This window comes from Equus asinus, chromosome 30 (genome assembly GCF_041296235.1).
Source record: "Equus asinus isolate D_3611 breed Donkey chromosome 30, EquAss-T2T_v2, whole genome shotgun sequence".
NCBI lineage: Eukaryota > Metazoa > Chordata > Mammalia > Perissodactyla > Equidae > Equus > Equus asinus.
In genome coordinates, this window is record NC_091819.1 from 22,006,668 (window position 1) to 22,025,927 (window position 19,260).

A 19,260-nucleotide genomic window follows, 5' to 3' on the forward strand; every position below is an offset into this window, starting at 1 on the left:
CTTCTCAGAGCCACTGGCTCACATTCTAAGAGCGAGAGACCCAGGGAAGCTTCTCTTCAATCCCCTGGAGCCACTTGCTTTCATCCTGAGGGCAGTAAAACTCAGAGCCATTTGCTTACACTCCAGGAGTGGAAAAACCTGTGGAGACCTCCTTCTCTCTCCCCAGAGAGGATTTGTTTACATTCTGGCGGGGCTACTAGGCTAGCCATTCTTTTTTCTTTTTTAAAGATTTTATTTTTTCCTTTTTCTCCCCAAAGCCCCCCGGTACATAGTTGTCTATTTTTAGTTGTGGGTCCTTCTAGTTGTGGCATGTGGGATGCCACCTCAGCATGGCTTGATGAGCGGTGCCATGTCCGCGCCCAGGATCCGAACCTGTGAAACCCTGGGCCACCGAAGTGGAGCGCAAGAACTTAACCACTTGGCCACAGGGCTTAGGCCAGCCATTCTATATAAGCTCCATGTTTCACCATCTGAGTCCCCTCCTATGGTACACACCCCACTATACACACACAGGATATGTCTGGCTCCCACTATGTTGCCCTTTGGGGAATCAGAGCATGGAGAACCACCATAAACTGCTCTGGATAAATAGTCTGATCTTTGATCCAGAAATCTCATGTTCACACACACACACACACGTATCATATGTGCATATCTACGCATATCATGTATACATATCCACACAATTCTTATGTATGATATACACGAACATACACATAGACATGCACATGTACGTATGTATGTGTAAACTGTGCTAATCAGAGAACGTTTCAGATCCTTCACAGTTTCAGACTTAAAAGCCACACTCTCAAAAAAGCCCTCCAAGCCCAGCCCCAGTGGGTTAGTGGTTAAGTTCAGCCTGCTCCGTGTCAGTGGCACGGACCTGCACTCCTCTGCTGGTGGCCATGCTGTGCTGGCAGCCCACATCCTAAAAAATAGAGGAAAATTGGCATGGATGTTAGCTCAGGGCAAATCTTCCTCAGCATAAAAAACTCTCTAATAGATTCTGTCCCCACTTCACCTCCTGTCCCTCCTCACTTCAATTATCCTGGTTAAGAAGTCAACCAAAGGGATTTTTAATGCAAGCAAAACAATTTAGTAAAACACCAAATTAATTGTTCTCCTTTCTAATATCAAAGATGCCTGATAGTTTTCTTGGTTCCATTTGTTCTCTGTTTCTATGGTTTGGCCCCCCCACCCCCACCCCGCCCTCCCGCCCCGCATCTGCGGCTGAGGCCATGCAGCCCTGAGTCTGTTAGCCACTCAGCTGCCCCGCAGCACCTGGACCACGGTCACCCTTCACGGTCAACTTTCTAAAACGCTGTGCTCCCAGCACGCTGCACTAGAGCAAGCAGGAGTGCTCTCAATGAGCAGTGAACTGGAGCAACAGGAAATCGGTACAGTCCTGCTACAGAAGCTTGCAAAAGGGAAAAGAATCACACAAGAGTTTCGATTGCTGCCAAATCTTGAAAACAGCTACATTCTGAGCTGGTTCTCTTCCCCACGCTCTGCAAGGAAGAGCCCCAGTCCTAGTCCTGCATCTGTTCTCACATGCTGTTCTGACTCAAATCTGTTTTAAAGATTTCCATGGAAAATCCCCAGGGATTGAAGAGTAACTTACTCCAGACATTTGGATATGGTGGGATTGGAGAGGTAACGGAAGAAATATTTGAAACACCTGACTGTGGACCATGGTGGAAAAAACTTCTATTCAGCTTATGTTTTTTCAATACTCTGATCAACGAAAGAAACAACTGCGGAATATTCGGGGGCTGGAATATTGCTTATAAATTTAGTTCTTCAGACTTGGAGGTAAGTGAAGTCTTAAAATAAACAATAGCAATAGATAAATAACAATTAGGTACAAACCGAGAGCCTACTATGTTTCTACACAAATACGAAGTGTTTTTCACGGTGGTAAGAAAATGAACTCTGTAACTAGGCAGTAACAGCTGACGTTTCAAAGCATGGACTCTGAAGCCAGTTTTTCCAAATTACGGCTCCACCACTGATAGCTGTACAAGTTTTTAATCTGCTGGGTAAACTCATTAACCTCTCTGGGTCTTAGTTTCCTTGGCCAAAAAAAGCAGGGTAGGGGCAGGGAGGGCAAATGCCGGCACTTGCTCGGAAGGGCTCTATAAAAGCCAGGCCGTTGCAGGTAAAGCCCGAGGACAGTGCCTGACACCCATGAGCCACTGCAAAGTGTTTGTTGTTTTCACTTGTTCATTTAAAGCAAGAGACCCAAGGTGGGGGCGGGTGGAGTTTAGCTTAATAGTCTTTCTTTACCATTCTCTATACAGAACCTTCTGTTTGTGCTTACCATTGCAGTGTGTTTTCGTTATCGCACAGTAGCTGTGTAGGAGCTCTTCCTTAAATCTTTCCCTGGTTAGCCTCCTTGCACTTGTGCTTCCAGCACAGGACACTGCCTTGGTCACCCTTAGAGCAGATACCAAAAACCTTTCTGAGGAAAATCTTGGCTCTGCCTCCGGGTGTCTGTCGCCTAGACCCACCCGAGATGGGCCCCTCCCTGTCTTCCATGGCTTCATCGGTCTCTTCAGTTTTCACAGGAGGCTGTCACACTCACTGCCAGCTCGACTGTCAGAGAATCTGCTTCTGCGCCTAACCAGATGGTCACCTAAAGCACTGCACTCGGGATCCCTGTCAAGGACCACGAGCTCAAGCACACTTCTGTCCAAACCTTACCCAAAGCTTAGTCAAAAGGCAAACCATATATTGGGGGGAAATGTCTGCACCCTATATTAGACAAACGGTTAATATGCTCATTATATGAAGATTTCTTATAAATTAATAAGGGAAAGAAAAAAACACCCCAATAGGCAAAGGACATGGATTGGCAGTTCACAATATACATACAAAAAGGCAATAAGAGTATGAAAATTTGTTCAACTTCATCAGCAATTGTGATGGTTAATTTTCTGTTTCAACTTGCTGGGCCACAAGGTCCTCGGACATATGGGCAAACATTATTCTGAATGTGTCTAAGGGCGTGTTTCTGGATGAGATTCATATTTTTTTTCTTTCTCCCCAAATCCCCCCAGTACATAGTTGTATACTATAGTTGTAGGTCCTTCTAGTTGTGGCAGGAGATTCATATTTAAATCAGTAGACTGAGTAAAGCAGATTGTTCTCCCTAAATGTGTGTGGGCCTCAGCCAGTCAGTTGAAGGACTGAATAGAACAAAAAGGGAAACCCTCCTGCCTGACTGCCTTGGAGCTGGGACATTGGTTTTTTCCTGCCTTCAGACCTGAACTGAAACATCTGCTCTTCCTGGGTCTCGAGCCTGCTGGCCTTCAGATGGGAGCTACACCATCAGCTCCCCCGAGCCCCCCCCCCCGCCAACTACAGATCTTGGGATTTGTCAGCCTCCATAATTGCATGAACCAAGTTCTTATAATAAATCTCTTCCTATATGTATATACATCCTATTGGTTCTGTTTTTCTGGAAAGCCCCGACTACCATAGCAATCAAGGAAATGCTCATTAAAACCTCAGTGAGATGCCGACGTTCACTACCACAGTGGCTGAAATAAACAAAGAAACAAAAATGCAGAGAAGCAGGCACTATCTTATACTGCTGTGGGAATCAAATTGTTATTAACTTTCCGGAAGGCAACTTGGTAATATATATCAAAAGCCTTTAAAAAATTCCTATTGTTATTGATGTAGAAAGAGATAATCACCATTATAGGATTGATTGATAAAGCTGGGATATGGCAGAGCATGCATCGAATGATCCCATTTCTGCAGACATGTTTATACTATATATTTAAATGTACACTAAACTGTCTGCAAGGGAAACGAATGGTGGGATTATGGAAGGTCAGGAGTTAGAAGGTACCTGGTCGTGCACAGAGCTTGGGTGAATACCAGCAGCATCACCTGGTGCAGGCTGGAATCCATGGATGCTGCTGCCCTTTTGGCCTTTTGCAGAGAGGGCTGCTTAAGCCAAAAGCGGTGGGTACATCATGGCACTGTTCTCTAGGAGGGGTTCCCCCACTTATCGTCCCTTTTTATGTGGCAATTGTGAGAGCAGCCTTGCCAATGGGAGAGAAACGGACCACCTCGGCGCTGAACTGTCTTGAGTTTGGGTGCCTGGTGTTCAGGAAGCTGTCTAGAAATTCCAACTGCTAGCCCCTTGTAACTTTGTGGGAAATTGGATTTATGCTCAGCCCCTCTCATTAAGGAAATGGAAACTTCCCGCTCAGTGGGAAGTTGAGTTTGGACACAGCTCCTCCCACTAGGGGGAGTCCCAGTCCCAGCTAGCTCCTTGTCATGCGACTGGAGAGAGTTTCCTCTGGGGCCTGGCATCTGACCCGTGCTATCTGCTAGTCCATAGGACTAAACATCAATTATCTTCCACCAGATGCAGGGCGAGCGCCACTGAAAGCTCCCCCAAACCTGGACCTGAGCCCCAGAGACAAGACCAAGAAAAATAACTTATCTAACGAAATCCAGTGGCCAAAGAGGGAAAGAACACAAGAAATAGAACAGCAAATGATAAGAGACTGTCAGGACCTAAAAGCTCATTCACATACACCATTCACACACTGGATTTTTTTAAGTGAGCACATATCAAAGATTGTTTTAGCTCACTGATGGAAGAACCAACAGGATGGTAAAACTGATTTTTAAAAGTATAAGACAGCAGAAGCATTTATAGTAACTGAAAGAAATAGTCATGAAATATGACTGCTAAGTTACACACAAAACTGGTAAATGCCCCACAGGCAATAACATTGTAACCTTTGAGTTGCAATTTTCTTTATGAGCCAGAACCATTTGTATTTCTACATGACAAAATTCATTTGCATTGTCATCAGAAAGAACCATATACAGGGCTATCAGTTTTCTATAAGTTAGCATCCACTCTGACAGAGTTTTAAAGTGCTGTAATCAATAGGAACAGTAGGTCAAAACAAAAGTAGATGTTCCTGGAGGGGTCCATAATCCTTGAATGAGCATATCAGATGATGTTCCAATATGACATCAAGAAGATATGTGGTCCTCCTTTTGCCTATTTCCAAAGTTCGGAGTTTTAATTTTTCTCTTAACAGCTCCATTTTTTATATAATCTCCAAAGATTATTCATTATCACAAAAGAAAAAGGGCAGGTATCGTTGTGCTCTGGCCTGGTTCATTCCACGTGTGTGGCCAGAGGAGTTAACTAGTGCGTAGGCTCCATGCTCTGTAGTCAGCAAAATGGAGCTGTAAACACACACCATGATTTTTGAACTAAAAAAAAATGAGATAGATGAACTGAAGGAAAGAATGGTCGTGGTTGAAACTTGAGTTAAGGGCTGGAAAAATCAAATAGAAGGAGTAACCCAAGCATAGGAAGAAAATTACAAAAAGATGGAAATCATGAGGCAAAAATTAAGCAGATATTTGAAGGGTAACCTAATATTCAAATGATATGAATTCCTAAGGAGAAACTGGAATAAAAATGATATGAATTCCTAAGGAGAAACTGGAATAGATGGAGAAAAACAAAGAGGAAAGCTAGTTTATTTTCCCTGAACTGATGACAGATTTGAGTTTGCAAATTGAAAATCTCACTGATTCAGGCTGACTAACTCAGTGATTGTAAAGACATAATTTGGACATAAGCTAGAAAATTCCTGAAATCCAAGCTTCTGGGACAAGTTATAAGAGAAAATAATGACATTAGACTTGTCTTCTACATCACTGGCTGGGAGATAGTGGAATAACATCCAGAGAAGCTGAGAGAAGACTAGTCTAGGGATCTTGTTCCCAGCCAAGATGTCATTCACCCCATGAGAGTCAAAGAGGGATATTTGCATATCAGCAAGGATTTAATCATGTATAATTCATGTTGTCTATCTGTGGAAAATGCTTGAGTAATATCTGTAACTATGCATAAATATATCAGAACAGAGACCCAAAGGAAAGAGAAATGAAAAGAAATGGAAACTGCGGTGAGCAGTTTATTGTTAAGCGTTGCAGTGAACTGTTAAATCTAAATGGAGGATAATAAACTGTTGAGGTGAGTAGTCTAACTGCTGAATATAGATTATTTAAAGGGAGAGTCTCACTACAAGAAAAATTCCCAGAATGGTCTTAAGCTAAAAATGCTAACGTATTTCAACAAAACCTGGGAGTTGGAGTGGAGGGGACGTGTAGGTGAGGGGCGGAGAGGAAAAGCCGTCTGAGTTTTCGTTTGAGGAAGGTCAGGAAGCAGAGGTTTTCTGAACCTGCCACCTTATTGCTGGTCCCAAAGTTAGGGAGGACAGAGAAGGAAATGCGGAAACTGGAACACTTCGGTGAGGAAATATTTGATGTCTTCTTTTCACTTGAAAAAAGAAATGTTATTTCAATATGAATTCAAGGAAAGGAAGGGAAACCTGTAATGGGAACCCTATAATGTTTAAATTAACAAGGAATAAAAAGAAAAAAGAAATGACAATTTGATCAAAAATAAGAGGGAGGGAGAGAAACAACAAAGTAAAAGAAATAACATAAAGTCGTACGAAAGCAATATTATCAGGCATCATATGCAATATAAATGGACTGCAGTCTCTCACTGAGACATATGCAAGTTATAAGAAAAAGACAAACTCGTGAAGGAAGCTTCCAACTGCCAAGAAAATAGGAACAGCAAAAAAAAGCAGAAATGGAAATATTAATATCAGACAAGATGGAAGTTAACCTCAAAAAGCACCAAATAGTAGAAATAGAAACACTTTATGAAGATGTAACAGTCATGAAAATAGTTAACTTTTATAGAGTACTTCCTCTCAGGCATGGTTTTAAATGTTTTATGGATTAATTAACTTAAGGCTCACAACAACCCTATAAAGAAGGGAGTATTATCCTCATTTTACAGTTCAAATACAGAAAGTTAAGTATTTGCCTAATTAGTAAGCAGAACAGACACGATTCAAACACAGGCAGTCTAGCTCGGAGTTTCTAGAAGCTGTGCTTTCAGCCATGAAGCTGTATGGTCTCTGTGTTATCAAACAATAGCTTACTGTAGCAAAAATATACATATATGTATGTATAGAGAGACACATTCATATACATGAACATATACGTTACATACATGTATATTCATATGTAATTATTGTGGACAATTTTTAAAAACCTCTTTCAGAATTAGATAGCTTTAATAAGCAAAAATAAGACAGAATACAATAATATAATCAACAAACTTGATTAACAGATGTATCTAGAGCTAACATCCCTCCAGCAGACAGCACATACCTTTTCATATATCTAAGGAACTGTTCCAAAACTCATGAACATGGCCACAAAGAAAAATCTTTAATGATTTTATGGGTCACATTTTCTGATCATAATCTAATAAATAATAAAAATTTGACCCCAAAAAATGTATTAAAGTGGAAATTAAGAAACATGCCTTTAGATAAGCCTTTTATCAAAGAGGATGTTAAAAGGGAAATCACAAAATATCTCAAGCACAATGGACATGAGACTACTTCATACCAAAAATGATGTGACAGTACAAAAACTATGCTCAGAAAAATTTTTTAAAACTCTATGGCCTTAAATACCTTCATTATTGAAGAAGAAATGGAGGAAATTAATATTCATCTTAAGATATTAGAAAAAAACAAAAGGAACTAAAAGAAAGAATAAATATAATTTGTAATTTGAATGAAATAATATACAAAAAAGTAATAGAAAAGAAAAATAAATCCAAAAATTGGGTTTTGATTAGACAAAGTTTGAAAATCTAGATGAAGCTGATGATTTCCCAGAAAATAAGAATTATCAAAATCAACTCAGAAAGAAATGGAAATTTTGAGTAGACCAATTGTCATAAGAGATATTGCAAATAATAGCAGAATGAAATAGTTTCATAGCTTAGTTCACTCTGACCTTTAAAAAACAAACATATTAATGTTATTTAAACTATTCTAGACCTTAGAAAAAGATAGCAATCTCCCTGATTCATTTTATGAAAACAACATAATTTTAATATGAATACCTATAAAGAAAATATACATAAGAACTATAGGCTAATTTCACTTAGGATTTGAGGTAAAAATTCTGTATAAGCTGTTAATATGTTTCAGCAATGAATCAAAAGAATAATACACTGATGATGTAGGGTTTATTCCAAGAATGCAAGAATGGCTCAATATCTGGAAATCTATCAATTTATATGATCATATCAATAGATGTAGAAAAGGCTTTTATTATGACTTCAGGCGCCATTCCTGATAAGAACTCTAAAATCTAGGATTAAAAGGAGCTACTTAAATATGAAAAAGACTACCAAAAAACGACAGTGTATATCATTCTAAATAGCCAAACACTGAAATGGTTTCAAATAAAAGCAAGAATCAGACAGGGATGCCTATCATCATTCAACATTGCCTTCAAAGTTCTACTAAATGCAATCAGATAAGAAAATTATGTAATCTGTATTAATGCTGTGAAAGAGAGAAAAAAACTATAAGATATAATTGTATATCTAAAAAACCTAAAAGACTAGTTTTTAAAAAACCTACTAGAAACAGAGAATTTGGTAAAGTAGCTGGATAAAACTATAAATATATAAAACCCAAAAACTCTTCCCAGCAATAAACACCTAGAAATGAAAGGAGGAAAACATAGTATGTTCACAATCATGATAAAAACATTTTAAATATTCAGGAACAAATTTAACAAGAAATGTATGTATCTTAGATAAAGAACATTATAAATTAGGATGAAAAAAGAAGAATGACATTTGTTGAGATCTTAAAATGTTCTGATTGCTTTATGTGAATTATTTAATTCTCACAACAATCTTATGAGATAAATTCACTAATTATCCTCATTTTATATATAGGGAAATAAAGGCACAGGACACTTAAGAAACTTGCCCAAGTTACACTGATAAGTGGCAGTCTGATTCCTTTTTTTAATCCTGCCTTCTCTAAATAAATACATTCCGTGTTCTTAGATGGGAAGACTTCCCATCTCATAAACTACCAATTCTTCCAAAATTACTAATCAAATTTAATGCAATTCCAATTAGAATCCTATTAGGGAGATTTTGAAATTGATAAAATGCATGTGGAAGAAGAGATGCTGAAGAATAAGCTAGAAACGTTCAAAAAATAAAAATACTGCAGGAATCTTCCTTCACCAGGTATCAAAACATACTAAAAATCACTGTGCTATAATCAGTATTATTTGGCAGAAGTAGACAATGAATCAGTGGGGCATAATGGAGAATGCAGAAATTGATCTGAGTTTATATGAAATTTTAATATTTGACATAGAAAGTATTTTAACTCAGTAAAGAGGTATTTTTTTTAAAAGTCAATGATTCTTGCACAACTGGCCATCCAGCTGGAAGAAAATTACTTTGGCTCTTTATCTTATACTATATGCAAAAATAAATTCCAGAATGGAGTAAAATTTAAAGGTATTATAAAACAATAGAAACCTTTAAAACTAAATCTAGGAGATTACATATACATCCTAGAGTTGGAGACAACTTCACCAAAATTGGAAACCCAGAACCACAGAAGAAAAGATAGGCATATTTGATTATAAAAACTTTTGTATGGCAGATGGTGACAAAATAGTCAATAGACAAATCACAGATTTAGGATAATATTTGCAATGCAAATGACTGACAAAAGTTACTATCTATAATACACAAAAAGCTCTTATGTATTAACAAGGAAAAGACCAATAATCCAAAGGAAAAATAGATAATGTACAGAAGATTAAATCTTGACCGATAGACATAAAAAAAGATGCTCAAAATAACCAGTACCGGGTGAAATACAAATTAAACTAACAACAAAGTACTACCTATCAGACTGGCAAAAGTTAAATAAACCAGCACCTCCTTCTATGGCAAGGATGAGAGACCGGTGACAAAGAATCCTTTCACACACTCTTAGCAGAAATATGAATTGTTACAGCCATTGAACAATGAGAGCCATTGCAGGACAGTGCGTATGCTAATCGACCATTTTTAGAAGAAAGGAAGACAGGAAAACAGAAAAAAAAAGATGGAAGAGAGGGAGGCAGAGGGACATGAGAAATAGTCAAAGGACAGAAGGAGAATAGAAAGGAAGAGAGGGAGAGAGGAAGAGAAGAAGGAAGATGCAGAAGGAGAAAAGGACAAATGAAATCAATTTATGTGCGTATAGTTACATAGAATATCTGTGTGAGGGTACCCGTGAAATTGCTAACAGTGGTGGCCTGAGGGAGGGGATCTGATGGCTAGAGTGGAGGGTATGAGAAAACTTATTTGCCTTTGTTTATCCTTTTGTACCTTCTTAATTCAGTACCATGTGGTTCTTTTGGCTATTCAAAAATAATAATAATAATTAAGTAGTTCAATGTTTGTTCAACAACAACAAAAAAGAATTAATGGACAGGGGCCAGCCCAGTAGCATAGCGGTTAAATCCGGGTGCTCTGCTTCAGCGGCCCTGGGTTCCCCGGTTCAGATCCTGGGCGCAGACCTGCACACTGCTCATCAAGCCATGCTGTGGTGGCATCCCACATAGAAGAACTAGAAGGACTTAGAACTAGCATATACAACTATGTACTGGGACTTTGGGGAGAGAAAGAAAAAAAGAGGAAGATTGGCAACAGATGTTAGCTCAGGGCCAATCGTCCTCACCAGAAAAAAGACTCTTTCTCAAAAAGTAAAAGAAATACTTTTTAAAAAAAGAATTAATGGACAAAAATGTATATCCTAATATTTTTATTCCTCTTGCTATTTCCATATATTTTTAAAGAGGAAATATATGTAGCTGTTTGAGAGTTGTTGATTTTATGTTAAAATATCCACATAAGCTGAAAACACAAACTGAAATGATAACTAGTGGATTTTCTAAAGGTTGCCATAAAGATGTTGAAAGATGTCCTGAACGCACAGTCCAATATCCCGTGGCCGGCATTGCGCTACCTGATTGGGGAAGTGGTTTACGGTGGCCACTGGGACAGGCGATGTTTAAACACCCTTCTCCACAACTTTTGTAATCCTGAAGTGCTGAGAGAGGACTTCAGTTTCTCTAATGATGAGGTAAGGAAGGAATTTATTTTCTTCCATTACTTGATTATTTTTAACTAAATATTGCTGCATTATTTAAAATCTATATTTAAATAAATTCTAATGTTCACTTTCAATGGCTTTTATTAACTTTCAGTGTTACAAAAGTAAGTTACTATTACTCTGTTCGTTACCATTTCATTTATCCATCCATCCTCTCAAGGCCCTCTACAGACAACCTGGAGATGACCTCTGTTCTCTCCATTATACCAGGCCCCTACCCAACTTATAAACATCACCCAGATGGCATTGTCTTCCTTCTCATCTTCCATTCATATCTCCTATGGTGAGAAATTCCCACCCATCAAAACTGCCAAGTCCTACCTCCACACTCTAACCTGTAGTCTACTCTATTAAATACAGCCTTATGCTGGACAGTAAGTAAAAAGAATGATAAAAAAATGGTTCATGCCCTCTGGGAAACTAGAGTACAAAATAGAAAGCACAAGGAAGCAGAAGCAAGTTAACATTTATTGATGGACTATCCCATGCTAGTGAATTTATCTTTCTCATTTAATGCTCAAAACAACCTTGTGAAACAGACGTTATTCCCGCTTTACAGATGAGGAAACTGAGATTCTCAGCCTGCAAGCACATACAGCTAGGAAGGAGAGCTGGGATTCAAGAATTTTACCCCTGCCCCAAGCACTCAAGAAGATGAAACTCTGCCTCTTCTCTCGTCCTCTCTCTGCTTAGTGTCTAGCCTCTATCCAAGCCTCCACCTTTGTGGAGGTTTAGACACCAGCAGTTGTGTGGGTTTTTTTCCTCTCTTTCTCTCTTTTCCCAACGAGAAAGTTATACGAGGGTATCATGCGACTGCACTTTATAATACAAGGGTCTCAGATGTAGCTTTCGTTGGAATTGTCTAGAGTATGCCACCTACGAATAAGAAGAGCCTTCTGTATAAAGTTTCATGGGGAAATATTGTCTTCATGCACTACCAAAAGTAGATATCTCACTAGGCAAAAACTAACCGTTTTTGAATTTTCAGATATGTCATCCAGTGCCAGAATCTGCCAGCATAAAGGATTACATACACATTATCCAGTCCTTACCTGATGAAGACCCTCCTGAGCTCTTAGGATTGCACCCTGAGGCCACGAGGGCCTGCAGGGAGGTCCAGGGCCAGAAGTTCATTGACAGTCTCATTGCCATGCAACCGAGAATTACCACTACCGACCTCATGATCAGGTAAGAGCTCACTAGGGAAAGTTACTGGCTGAAAATTATTCAATATTCATTTGAAGAGATATAGTATACAACTTATAGAAAAATACTAAACTAAATTCTCCAAATGACACAGAAACAAGCATACACACACATACATAATTACCAAACATATAGTAGGTACTCATTAAATCTTTGTTGAGTAAGTGCTTGAATTGTACCTGGTGAGCAGTATTTTTAAACCAAATTTGTTTAGATGTGAAATGTCATGTTTACTTCTATAGGACAGGAAACAATGACCATCATAATAAGCAAGAGGACAGTGTGGTCAAGAGGAGCTAGCCCTGCTCTTAGAGGTCTGTGTTGATTATCTCTCTTATTAGCTCTGTATCCAAGGTCGCACTGCCTCAATAGCCTTATCCTACTTGTCCATCAATGAGATTAGGGACAAGTCAAGGATGTTGTGAGGTTTAAATGGTGTAACACATGGAACCCAAAATCTCAGGCCTCCTCAGCCTGTGATCATAAAATGAAATCATGTTTGTTAAGGCCGGAACTACATGACTTAAGCCCTCAATGGCTTGATTGCCAAAAGGATAATCCTACTCTCCCCCGCCCCCGCCCTGCCTAGAAACTGTGTTCCTGCTATTTCTAAACATCTCCAAGGGTGCTCATTCCTCTCTGCTCAGGAAATTGACGACACACAGGCCTCTCTGCATCTCTGCCTTCCTTGCTATGCCTGGGTTCAAATCCCAGCTCCATCACTTGACTTTGTGAACTTGGGGGAGTCAATTAAGTCTTTCTGTCTCAGGTTCACCATCTTCAGATCAGAGATAATAATAGTTCCTATCTAACAGGGCTGTTCTAAGAATACAAGTTCCTCATGCATTTAAGTTCAGTTTAGAAATCTAATTTTTCAATTTGTAAGTCCAACAAATTTTAACAATCACTTTAAAAGGTCTTTGAATAGTGTATGGTTCCATTTAAAAACTTAATTAAACACTTTCAAGTATATTAATATTATTATAAATGTAATATACTTCAATTATCTGACTGCCAAACCTCAATTCTTTCAATAATTCTTAGAAATCTAATAATTAAACAAATAAATATGATGAATCTTAAATTCTCTTATAATTTCCAGTGTTATATCAGTTTAGCTGGATTTCAACTTAAAACCATAAATTTAAACCAATTTCTCAATTATCTCTTTTAAATTGGAGTCACAAGGCTGACCTCTAAGGTTTTAAGAACTTCACTTGTCTTAAAATTACAAATATTTAAAATGCCAACATAAATAGATTCCTCAACACAAAAATATTTTTACTATGATTTGGGTTCTATCAGTTCTCTCTATACCTAATTCTAAATCTTCCCAGAGTTGAAAGATGCTTACCAGTTACCAATTTTATCACTCTGCTTGATTTTTTAGTTTGCCTTCTCAGTTTGCTTAAGGTTGAAAAAAAACAAGCAAATAAACTAAACAAAACAGAGATTTTAACCAAAAAGTGAATTGATTCTTGTTGGCAACACTCAGAGGATGCCTTGAACCCTGTTTATAGTTGTCATTAAGATAATAATAAATCCATAACTCTGTGAGGTAATGGTCACATTGCCCACATCCCTGGATTCCAATTATATGTTATTTAATAGTTCTGTGTACTCATAGGTTGGATTTCACATTTCTTTGGCTCTTAGGATATATGTATATTTTTTTCCATCTACCTCTAAAACCTCTGAACCCACTGGAATCCTGTGTTCTCTCATAGTCTTCCTGTCTCTTTGGACCATGCAACTCATGTTAAAATGGCATCTGATTGGATTCTCGCTATAGCTTTGGGTGACTATTTAGTCATATCTTCTACAGTCATTCCACTGACACAAAATAAAGAGAACTGAACTCTCACTTCACTGACAGAATGAATATATCCTATCTGTGACAGAGAAAGAAAGCTGTACACATAGAGAGAGAAGAGTACTTAATCGGAAATTCTCCAGTATGTCCCCAGAATATCAGGTTGAATTTCTTGCAGGCCCTGCAATTCTAAAGATTAATTCTGTACTTTCAGCATTCAACAAATACACCAGTAAGAGATGAGATTATTATAAGGGAATGCTTTTAATAACCCTACCAAATATCTTTATTAATGTCCCTTTGGTCATTTTGGGGGGCTATGATTATTGCAGTTATGCTGGCTTTGCTCAAAACGTATTAGAAACTTGTCTGTGAGACTTGACTTGAGAGATCTATCACATTCAACTACTGTCCTCAGTGGTAGCAAATCTTTGCCCTTTGAAGATGTTTGACTTTTGGAATCCTTCAATCTTTTGAATCAGTTGAAGCCACCTTGGATGAATTCCACTGAAAACAAAGTGTGACAACAAAGCAAGGAAACATATGACTTCATGTGAGTTGTAAACTGGCTCTGAACTAAATCCATAGCTGTAGCTTCCAGATTATCACTTACTTTGAAGGATGACATCCATTTGGCTGTGTGCAACCTGGAACGTTTATTGAAAAAACAGTCCCCACCAGTATGTAGAGTAACAGAGAGAGGGAACTCAGAAGAGGAGTGTGCCACTCCCTACTGTCCACTGACTGTTTAGGGAGCGCCTGTCACCACCCTGAGCCCTGCTGTCCTCAACTTTAAAAGGATCACAAAGAGCTCCTGCAGCTTGAGTGCTGGAGCACCAGCTTTAGTGCAGATGCTTTCTGATGATGAATATTTTATGAAGAAAACTTTAAAAATACTTGTTTCCTTGCAAATGTCTAAAGTGGGTTGGTCAGTTTTCTCATCTGTAAGATGAAATGAACTTGTTGGTCTCTATAAGTCTCCACGGTCTCTGTATCATGGTTCTGTGACTCTGTGAAGCTGTGTTTACCTCCAGATGGCCCTAAACAGAGGACCCCCTGGATTAGACAGATCTGTATCTCATTCTTCTCTTGATTTCTTTTGCAGTCGTGAGCAGAGTAATGACGAACTGGTGATGAAAATTCTATCTGACATGCTAAAGCGGCTGCCACTGTCTGTGGAGAAAGAAAAATGTGCTGGAACTCCAAGCACCTTGAAGTGCATCATGTCAAGCCCCACATGGGAGTCACTTTATAAAGGTCTCACAGGTAAGCATGGGACCTCAGCTTCTTTCCCTCACCTCCGCCTCCTCAGGGATGGACTCTGGCACACAGAGGTACCACAGAGGTGAAAGGCTGAGATGAGATAAAAGCTAAATCTCTACTACTCCTTTCTGTCTCCAAGTTGGGAGATGGGGATCAGAGAAGAAAGTGATGCTGTAGGGCTTGGGGGAGTGGGGGCATGGCCCCAAGACTAAATGTGCAGAAATAATAATTGTAGCAAACCATAAAGGAGAAGAGACTCTAAAGAGCTTCTAGTTCTCTTTTCTTTTTGCCTCTCTGCCTTCTGGAACAGCATTTTGGGCAATGAGGTTTAGATGGGCCCTCTGATGGGAGACGTCTTGACCTGAGGAACTAAGGGGAGGGAGGGCAGGCCCAGAGGAGACAAGCAAACCTGGTTGTCCAGAGTTGGTTCCAGGCCCAGCTCTGAGGGGCTGAAGTATCGGACTGTGGTAAATTGTCCAGTTAAGTTTTCAACACTCATATTTTAACCCTTTAAAAAAGATTTATTTTGGAACCAAATGTTGGGCAGTAGTCTATCAAAACAGTACTATTGTTGAGTTTAGATCAACGGTTGGCAAACTCGGACTTGCGGGCCAAATCCAGCCCATTGTCTGTTTTGGGACAGCCTGCAAACTAAAATGTTTTTACTCTTTTAATGGTTGAAAAAATCAAAATAAGAATAGTAGTTTGTGACACATAAATATTATATGAAATTCAAATTTGAGTGCCCACAAATAAAGCTGTATTGGAATACAGCCATGCTTATTTATTTCCATATTATCTATGGCTGCATTCACACTGCAGTGGGAGAGCTGGGTAGGTGTGACAGAGACAGTAATGGCCCACAAAGCCTAAAATATTTACTAACTGACCTTTTGCAGAAAATGCGCTTTGATCCCTGGTCTAGACACATGAAATTCCTTTAATTTCCAAAGCCTACATTTCTCCATGTAAAGCCTCATTTTATCTGAAGGATATAATAATTTTGTCTCTTTTTTTAACCTAGGCTATGATCCCCTTGTCCATAGTGCCATGCTAACTTTTTTGAGCCTAGAAATTGAACGATTTGATAAGTTATTGTTTGTTATACATAAATCCTTGAAAGATCTTCAGCTTGCTATAAAAGGAGAGATCATCCTCACCCAAGAATTGGAGGAAATCTATGATTCTTTTCTTAATACCAGAGTGCCTACATTGTGGCAGGTAAGCAATTATTCTTTCCTATTTATTATTTACTTGCTTGATTGAAATAAATGTACCAGTTCCCGGGACAGGATAAGTTTACCATGGTGTGTGCACACGATGAAATATTACCTAAGCATTGAAATTTGCTGACATACTTTTGGTGTGAGAATATATTAATAAAACCTCTAGGGGGCAATTTGGGAATGCCTCTTAAATAAATTTATCTAAGAGGTGTTTATCACACAACTGTTTATAATTGCACAAAGCTGAAAACAGCTTGAATATGTATTGATAGGAATCTGGTTGGAAAATTATGATATATCTAAATAGTGAGGTATGTGCTGACATGGAAAGATCTCTAAGATGTTAAATTTTTTTTAAAGTTTTAGAAAAATACATCATTTTTAAAGATCATAAAAACATATACATATATATATACACTTATATAAAACATATGTGGTTGTCATGCATATATGTGCTTATAAAAACACCTGTATTCTTTAGATTCAAGAAATCCAAATTAAACTTTTGGAAGAAAACGCACCAACAACTGTTAACAATAGTTACCTTATGAGGGAGACTTGAGGGTCTTTGTGGGGAAATAGGCTTTGATGTTACATTTTATGTGTCATTGTATCTGATTGTACTATTTTGATTTTTTTGTCATATTCATGATTTTTAAATAGTATAAAATTTCAAATGTTTCCAAAGAAAGTATGAGCTTCTTTTTCCAGTAATGGCAAGGTAGCTTAATAGGACCAACTTCTCAATGAAAGCAACTAGAACTGCCTGATTGAAAACTTTTAATATTACCAAATGCATCAAAGAGCTGAAATGTAGTGAAGAATTAACAGGCCAAAACTCAAAGCAAGAAAATATAAAGGGAGCACACCAATTGTTTTTCCCTGAGAGTATTTGCTAATCCTAACAAAAGGGCGGTTCAGTTTTGGGGTTTTTTTGTGGGGGAGGGGAAAAAGCCAATCCCAAGGCCCACCCCAAGAGGTGTCTGAGAAATAACACACATACACATGCTCATATGAAAGGTGAGCCAGAAGTAAGCCTCAACCCCACCCCCCCCAGGGGTCTGCAAGAGAGAGTTCCCTTTGCACAAAAAAGAACGTGAGGTAGGGGGAAGAGGGGAGAAAAGAAAACCTGTTCCTGAGCCATGGTAAACTACAAAGTCCCCCTTTAAAGGATTTGCAGCCCAGATTTAGTGTAAAGTACGCTTGGAAAAGCGATCACAAAGTCTCTCTGGGAGAAGAAACTTTCCTTCTGAGCCTCAGGGAATCTCACAAATATTTTGCAAGGAGAATGAGCAATCAGTTAAAAATAGCCAAGCATACACAAAAACAAGGCACCATGAGTGAGAACTGCAGCAGAAATAACAATAGTACAAACTGACCCAAAAATGTCAGATATGTGAATTATCAGACATAGATTACAACAAAATACTTACTATGTTTAAAGGAATAAAGAGATTTAAACAAACCACATATTTTTCAGGGAACAAGAAATTATTAAAAATGACAGAGCAGATTTGAATAAGAATCCAGAAATGAGAAATACATTAAATAAATTTTAAAACTCCGTGGACAGCTTTGGCAAGAGATTGGACATAGCTGAAAAGAGAATTAGTAAACCAGAGAATAGATCAGAAGAACGTATTCAGAAGGTAGCCCAAAGAGACAAAAGAATGGAAACTCAAGAAAGAGCTGTTAAGATTCACGGAGGGAAAAGTCAGAAGGTCCAACATAAGTTTAATTGAAGTTCAGAGGGAGAGGAGAGGATAAAGCAGAGGTAATAATTAAAGGGATAAGATCTGAGAATTTTCCAGAATTGATAGATGTCAGAAATTCAGTAAATCCCAAGCAAAATAAAAAAAATTTTTTAACTTACTCATAGACACATCTTAATAAAACTGCAGAAAATCTAAGAAAAACCTTAAGGGCAGCTGGGGGAAAAAAGGTAACTTTCAAGGGAGTGGAAATGGTATCTTCACTATGTTTAAAGAAATGAACTGTTAAACCAAAACTGTAAATATAAAACTTTTGTTTCAAAAATGAGGATGAAATAAAACAGACCAAAAAGAGAAAAGACAGAGAATTCAGGCTTAGCAAATGCTAATGGAAACTCTAAATGATGTACTTCAGGCAGAAGGAAAGATAAGAAATGGAAGCTCTGAAATGAGAGAAGGAATGAAGAGGGAAAAAGTGGTAAATGAGGTAGTGAATAAATTCTGACAAAAATAAAGCAATACTAATGTCCACGATAAAGAAGGATAGAATGTTTAACAATTTGAAATGGAAAGACTGAGAATAAAAACAATCAACAATAACACCTAAGCCAGGGTCAGGGAGTATATGGAAACTTTGGGTCTTGTATTATCAAGGAGGAGGTTAAAATTAATATTGACCTTTAGTCTTTGACAAATTAAGTATGCATGCTATAATTTTTAGAGTAACCACTAAAACAACTGAAATAAATCGAATAACTTCCACAGTAGTAGAGGAGGGAGAAATGCTCATTATATTGTTTTGTGAATAAAGAACTTTTTAAACATTCAAATTGCATATACAGTATGATCTCAGCTATATAATAAGTATGTAAACCCTTGCACATGGGTATCAAGAGACACGTATAAAAATATTCAGATCATTGTTTAAAATGGTAAAGTACTGAAAACAACTCAGTTGTGTCATTCAC

The 19,260-nt window shown here is 38.2% G+C and overlaps 1 protein-coding gene across 1 annotated transcript in view; it reads left to right on the forward strand.

The window, feature by feature from the left end:
• The window catches only part of DNAH14 (dynein axonemal heavy chain 14), a 396,896-nt gene that overhangs the window by 358,988 nt on the left and 18,648 nt on the right, over positions 1 to 19,260 (forward strand). The window contains exons 76-80 of the mRNA XM_070501636.1: positions 1,582 to 1,812; positions 10,857 to 11,042; positions 12,061 to 12,260; positions 15,197 to 15,357; positions 16,379 to 16,575. Coding sequence (XP_070357737.1) covers positions 1,582 to 1,812; positions 10,857 to 11,042; positions 12,061 to 12,260; positions 15,197 to 15,357; positions 16,379 to 16,575 — 975 coding nt within the window. The remainder of the gene's footprint in view (positions 1 to 1,581; positions 1,813 to 10,856; positions 11,043 to 12,060; positions 12,261 to 15,196; positions 15,358 to 16,378; positions 16,576 to 19,260) is intronic.